Genomic DNA, 7,465 nt, shown 5'->3' on the forward strand with positions numbered 1-7,465 from the left:
CCTTTTTAAAATCGGGTGCATGGTCTTTCAGGCCCGTCAGGGCACTGCCCCTGCTTTCATCACCTCACTCATCAAACCCTACGTCCCCGCTAGAAATCTCCGGTCCTCTTCCAAGTCCCTTCTCCAGATCCCCCGCTTTTCGCGCAAAAAGTGGGGCGGGTCCAATTTTTCCACTCTGGCCCCTTCCTTCTGGAACTCCCTCCCTGACAATCTCCGCTCCGCAACCCAATACCTTCCTTTCCGCAGAGACTTAAAAACCTTCCTATTCAGCCAGGCTTTCCCCGCTTAAAAACTATCGCCCCGGTCTTCTTTCCCCTCAGCTAATGAACCCTCAGCGCCAAGAAACCGCAAGGTGTATGCTGCGCTCTACAAGTGTTTTAAATTAGAAAATTAGAAAATTTCTAAGCAGTAATCTATAACCCGGCCCGGACTTCAGCCATTCTGGTAGCCGTGCCCTCTAGTTGGCTCGGTTCTGGTTCTGTGGCGCTTTTGGCTTCATCACGTCTGTGGGTCTTCCCACCCTCAAAATTAGGCTGACTCTGTTTGGGGTTGTTACAGCCCATTGTGTATTATAGGGGGTGGGAAAGGAGCCCACTGGGGATGATTTGCAATTTAAACTGGTGATCTTCGCAATGAAATCAACTTGGCTCCAGTACCCAGCAGTTAGGCTCTCACCAATGCGCTGTCCATGTCTAGCATAAAATATGTAGGGAGCAGCAGCTGATTCTTGTGAAATATGAAGAGGAATATTGTACTTCACATAATGTTGAATAGCCAAATGTGAAGTGATTATGGCAGTCACAAGTTTAGATTTAGCTCTGCATCAGGGCAGAGTATAGTGTAATTCAACTGTAGCCTGGTGCTAAAGTGCAGTCAGCTGTGCGTTTGCTCCGTCCCACTCAAGGGCCACATGGTATATGTCCGTGACTCCTGTAAATTGGAGTGTGCGGATCCTACCGTCGCGTGTCGCAGCTTCCGCTCCCGCAGGCGTCGGGATCCGTCTTACTCATCAGTCATTGAGGCGGGGCTCCAGCGTCAGTCTCAGGGCACACTGGGTCACTCCGCTGCTGCCTCGACGTGCCGTGGGGATCACTGCTCACCAGCCCTGCATACGCTCACCGGGCCCCTCCCTCAGGCTCACTGAGACCCCTGTTGATTCGGGGCCTCCGAGGGCAGCGTCAGGCCCGGGAGCTCAGCGGGTCAGGTCTCGGCACAGCGGTCGTCCGCGGGAGCGGTTCTCGGGACAGCCGGTCACCCACCACTTAGATGCCTCCACAGCATCACGTAGGCAGGATCCACGCCATGAGTTTGCAGGTAGGCCGAAATCCTTTGGCGATGGCTCAGGAGCTTCAGAGTCAGGCATCCATTTTGGTCGCTGGCTTGGCCATGCCCACCCCTCTCTCCCATCCCGGCTTGTGATGATTGTACATAACCAATGGTGCTTTTAGTGTCCTCAGGAGTGAACATTACAATGCCATCTGCCTTGATTTTTCTCCCTACAGATATAGCAGTGTCTGAGTTGACTGAGCAACAGAACATAAGAGGGGGTCAGTAGGGCACTCTCTTGTGTACAAGGAGACGTATGACGGTAGGCGCCAAGAAGCCCTGTTTTCATTGGTCTTAGCCAAATGGAGCAAATCGTGCCATAGTTTATCTTCCTAAGCTGCCCGCTTACAACTCTTAATAGCTGATCTTAGTACCAGTCTATTTTGCTTGCATTCAGAATTGTACCATTTGACCTCCTTCCTGTGCTTTGGTTGCTTAAGAGAAGCATCCCTACAAAAAATATCTTGCAATCTGTGGAAGAATTGATTATGTATGTTTAAAAAAGGAATCTCAGAACAGGGGAGGTCTTCATACTGTGACAAGAAACCCACATACAAACAGTAAATTTCAGCATATAGCTCTTTACTTGCCAAGACATAAGGCCAAGAGACTCGTCTGCTATTGTTGGCAATACATGGTCCAGGTACTGTAGTCTGACAGCCTGTTGGATCACTGCTTAAAGAATCACCAGAAAAAGTAGCCATCAGCGAATTGTGATTGTTGCACTTTTCTTGGGTTAACTCTCATGTCCACTAATAGCTGCCACAGTCGTATGTCTACAAGGATGTCGTCTATGGTGCTTGAGTAGGGACCTCGTTTGAAAGTGGGTGCCATGCTCGTATCTGAAGTAGTGCGTCCATTGCAAGCCCTCAGTTCATGACTAATAGCGATAGATGCTAATTTTAGAGCGGAGACCGAGAAATTGTGCTGGTACTTCCCTGTTAAACGAAGGATGTTCCAATACTCGTCTTTAGGTTTAGTCAATTCATTGATATATGGCGATGGCTCGAATGAAGTGTTAGTCTCCTTCGACTATTATCTTAGCATCATGCTGATAGGAATGAATTACCTTGTAAAGGAGAAAAAGCACAAGCTGCTCATTCCCAACAGGGGCTGATGTCACGCAAACATTAACTATTGCAAGATTCAATCCAAGGGAGAATTTGAGTTTAACCCCTTTAATGTCATGTGAATCGACTGTCAAGACATTGTGAACGCATAAAAGGTAATTTTTTGTTAAAATTAGCAGCTCACCTATGGCTCTCCCATAATACCTAGGTTGCTTGGCTCCTGCGCTATAGAAAACAAGACGAAATACACACACACACTTTAGTGGTAGACCAAGTGTCCTGAAACATGCAAACATCAAAGTTACTGATATACAATATCCAGGTTTGGTTATCCAGTTTGGACATAATACCGGACAGATTCTAAGAAATAACAATATCAGTTTGAAGGTCACAGCCATTACCGGAGCACTCAGCAGTAGATAAGTAGGAGCTATCAGCGACATTTCCGACATATGAGCTATCACCACCGCTCTCCTTCTGTGAACCAGGAATTGCGGCCATAGCGTTATAATCAATATTGACATTTCAACAAGGGTCATAAGTGGCAACTTTTGGGAAGATTCTTGGCACAGAACACTCTCCCCACATAGTAGACTCATCTTGATGTAACCTTCAATCATTAACACTCAGGTTGGACTCCTCGAGCAGGGACATGTAGGATGTATTATGTTGGTGTAAGTTGCAAGAGTTCTTAGAGAGGACCGATAAGGGTTCCACAGCAGGAGGAGATGTCTTCAGCTTAATATAGGTCTTGGGAATATTATCTAAGTGGCTTGTATGTAATTCGAAATTAATCAGGTTTTCAACCAGCCAGCCGTTAATCAAAGTGAGTAAAGTGGGTGAGAAAATTGAAAGTACAACACCTAGCAGAGACAATGTCAGACCTGATTATCGGAAAACAATTGCGTTTTGACCTAAACCAATAAGTGACTTTATTAATAAGTCAATTTCCTCAAATTAACCTGGGGAAAGTTTGGGTATGTGAGTAACATAAATAATATTCATATGATTAGCCACTTAATTAGTCTGTGAAGAGAGTTCTTGAGAACGTAAATACTGTTGCTAGAGGTGCCTTCTACGAGCCGAGCGACCCATCTCCAATGAAGAAATAGATGAAGATTGGTTGTTTGGCAGAGGTCGATAACTATAAGGATGGATGGAAGGCTATTACTCTACTTTTATAGGCAAGCCCTTTGCTCACCATCCCACCCCGGTTTAAACCCAGCCATATGCAAATCAGTCTTGACCTTACTCCTCATGGGAACAATCCAGTCTGAACTGCCAAGCCAAGTCCTCCCTGGCCCAGAAACAAGCATCCTGAGACCAGTTTCGAGGTATCGCCCCTCATCAGCCAGGCTGGCTTAACTCCAGTGGCATGGTGAGCACGGGACTTGTGTCTGGGCATAAAAAGTAAACAAATGTGTGACAATAAATCCAATCAATGATTAGGAATGAGTGAGATGGAACCCCCCCCCCCGTAAGTTCACTAGAGGTCTTTTGCAACCAGATAACTTGCACTGTCTAGCAGGCTCAACATAAACAGGGTCATCATGCAAGAGACTTAGGGACAGATGTACAAAGATACTGGTTGCAATATGTGACCAGTTTTTAATTTTAATGTAATTGTATCTAATTTTGCAAACTGAGCTATTTACTAAAAGGCCAGTGTGGAGTGAATCACAGACAGACGTACTTAGTACATATTTATTAGGTAGGTCGCAGATTGTAACCAATCAGAGTGAGCTGCAGTCACGGAGAAGGTGGCCTGCAAGGGTCAGCAAACCGCCATGCCTGTGATTGCTTTTAAGTAAAGGAAACTTCCTTTTTCAACTTTTTTTTGTATAAAGTTTCTTTGAAAGTGCTCTGTGGTCCCTTGGACCGCTGCCTAAACCTCCCCAAATGCTAAAGTTAGCAACTCCACTCGGGAGTCAGTAACTTCAATCCATCGATACATCTGATATAATTTGGAAGGGACAACATTTGGAAGGGAACACTGGCAAAGTACCCCTCCAAATTTGTATTCGGTACCCAGTCACAAGTCCTACTCAAGCACTGAATCGGAGTGTTTGCCACTGGGAGAAAAGTTTCTCACATCTGGCCTTATTTTCATGGGTTACTCGGAGCAGGTGTGCATGCTCAAAAAAGCATGGCGTGGGGTGGATGAGGTTTCTGTCCCAGCGCCTTTTGCCGGTCCTTTTCATTATGTGGCTTTGAGGAAAAAAACGGAGCCAAAGTGAATCGTCCAGGAGAAAAAAAGAATGACTTTGGATTTTTAAGCAGTAGCCAATAGGATACAAAAAAACACCCTGTAGTAAACCGAATATTGTTCTAAATCCTAAAATATATTGTAAGTGTAATATTGTATAAGGGAATATGCGAAAGCATATCAGAGACTAATATGACGTTTAGAAGATTTAAAAAATCCATACAGAATGCAGTTAAAACTAAGTAGCCCTATCTGCGATCCTTGAAGGGAACACTGTACTTCACACCAATTGCCTTTTATCTTTCCTGTTGCAGGCGGTGGTACACACTTCCTCTTTAAATTCAGACGTGCATGAGCCTCTCCTTATTATGCAGATTTATGCCATGCTGACAGCAATATGGATGTGCGGCGCGCTTGTCTTTGCATCTGCAATGTGCTGCTGTGCATCAGTAGAGCCTTAAATCAAAAAGTGCAACTCGGCAATCGATTGCAGGAAACCCATTTCCAAACGCGATTGAATGAATAAACCAGGCAGACAGCTCAAGAAGTGAGCGAAATCCTCTAGATTTGTATCTCATTATTTGTTAATAAACCTGCACCCGGCTAATCAGTGACAGTGCCTCAAATTATGTACGCTTTTCTTTTCCAGCAAACTGGGCCTACATCTTCCCCATCCAGTGGACGGCAAGAACGGCAAAGCGCATTTCATCTCCGAGAAGGAGACACTGGAAGTCACGCTTACCATGAGAAGAGAGTTCGACTTTATCAACTTTGCCTGAGAGCGTCTGCCATAGAGGGAAGGCGGGCATGGCAACAAGGACAATGGCTGTATCATCACAGATTATTCGGATGACGGAGTCATCAAAGGCTTTATCAACGTCCTCGCTGGCCAACTGTACAGTGCCAGGACTGAAACTTCAGGGATGAAACAGACTAGGGATGGCTGTTTCACATGCCTCTCTTGATCGTTTCTACATCCCCTGTTAAAGACTGTTTTTTCAAAAACTAGAAACCATAATTCCTAAATTCAGGAATTTTCCCCAGGATGCTGACTATTTTTCTCGTGGCTCCATAATGTAAAAAAAAGGCAACTGGGGAGCCATTCTTTCTTTGGGGGCCAAGGATGTCTTTTATGGACGGTTTGTCTAAGTGAAGGTGAAACCATACCCAACCAAAAAGTCCTTGCATTTTCTTTTCAGCACAAGTGTGTGTGTGTTCAATCTAAAGAGCCATTTGAAAAACATAAAATACACACGACATAGAAAAGATATCTAAAAAGACATGCTAGCCCTTGATGTTAGTTGGGTTTCGTGAATACTCATCATCCGTGTTCTTTACGTTTCTCAATATAAGGCTTGTGATTGTTTATAAAGGTAACATTTCGGTAAATCCACAAAGGGTTAGAAATACTTGGGATTTTAAATCTGGGTATTTTTATTAACAACCATGTGTGACCTTCATTTTTCCGTATCTTGAACAGATCACAATTTTAACCATAAAGTTGCCTAGCTAAGGAATTCCAATTCCCCTGATTGTATTATACTGGCCCTTCAATACTTTCTCCGTAGCTACTTTCTGGATGTGGGGAACGACATCACGATTGGGACGCATGGAAGGATACATTGGTACTGTACTTGGGCTTCAGAACCCTGGTACATGTCATTTCATCTCGTTTTAGTAGAACATTGTTGTTACATTTCAAAGGTGGTTTATAGAAATGCTTTTACTAACACATATTTTCCAAAAACTGTTTAATACTAATCTTGTGCCCTTTAAATCGCTTGAAGGGCATTTTGTAAGCTTTTCTTGCAAATGTAGAAAATGAAATAAAAGCATTTTTGAATCTATGCCACGGTGCGTGTAGTTCCCAATTCCTCTTTACAAAGCTAATGTGGCTATCTGCCCAGAACTTCATTCAGAATATCCTCGAGTTAATGTTGTTAGGCTTTCAAAGGACCTTTTCACATACTGCGGTACACCAATTGTTGCAGCGTGGTGACTGGGTATAAGATGTAGGCAGTTAAGCCCTGAACCTGCTATATTAAAAATGCACAGGTGACTATATGGTCTGCAAAAAGAAGTGCTTTTTAGGTCTCGCTGAGCCAACGCGCATGCTTTGCTCTGCGAGAGTTAAGTAAGGGCTTTCAAAAATGCTCCCAAAGTCTGCCGGCGGATCAGGCACAGTGCATGTGCGCCTGGCGCGCGCACCATTTGCCCGTCTGCAGCCTTTGGGAAGACTTTTGCTGCCGCTTGGATGTTCATTGGGCCTGGTGGCCACTGAGAACATCAAAGCGCCCGCGAAAGGGATCACCATTTGCCACCTCCTCCTCTATCCCACTTCCTGCTTTTTCCTGTTGCTGCTACTTTCCACTCCTTGCTCTTTCCCTAATTCTCTACCTCTTCGTTTTTCTAGCGATCTTCTCTCCTTTCCTCTTTTCTTACTCATTCATCTTGCCTTGTCCTTTTCTCGCTCTTCCTTTAGTCTCCTTTTGCTTTTCTCTCCCCTTTTAAGTTGCCTCTTACACTCCTTTCTCTCATGTTTTGTTTTTCATTTTCCTAGACTGCTTTTTTTCTTCTCTCGCTCACACACTTGTCTAAACCTATCTTCTCAGCTTCTCTTCCCCACTTTGCTTATTACCCCCGTTATACTCCTCCTCTCCCCCCACGTTTCACGGGAATGCTTGGTACCGTTTTTTCAGTAGCGCAATGCAAAAACAGAAGTGCTTCTAGGCTCTTCTTTTCTTTTTCTCTCTTTCTTTTTTTTGCTCCTTGTTTTCTTGCTCCCTTTTTTCTCTTTTGTTCTCATGTTCTCCTCCCCCTTCAATGGTTCCACTACCTTCCCCCAGGTTGTCTTTTGTTTCCG

The 7,465-nt window shown here is 44.5% G+C and overlaps 1 protein-coding gene across 1 annotated transcript in view; it reads left to right on the forward strand.

The window, feature by feature from the left end:
* The window catches only part of DNAAF6 (dynein axonemal assembly factor 6), a 148,201-nt gene extending 141,752 nt beyond the window's left edge, over positions 1-6,449 (forward strand). Inside the window, exon 7 of the mRNA XM_086966796.1 lies at positions 5,252-6,449. Within this exon, the coding sequence (XP_086822922.1) occupies positions 5,252-5,381 (130 nt within the window). The 3' untranslated portion in view covers positions 5,382-6,449. The remainder of the gene's footprint in view (positions 1-5,251) is intronic.
* The last annotated feature ends 1,016 nt before the right edge of the window (positions 6,450-7,465 follow it).

The sequence above is a fragment of the Lissotriton vulgaris genome, chromosome 4_1 (genome assembly GCF_964263255.1).
Source record: "Lissotriton vulgaris chromosome 4_1, aLisVul1.2, whole genome shotgun sequence".
Lineage (NCBI taxonomy): Eukaryota > Metazoa > Chordata > Amphibia > Caudata > Salamandridae > Lissotriton > Lissotriton vulgaris.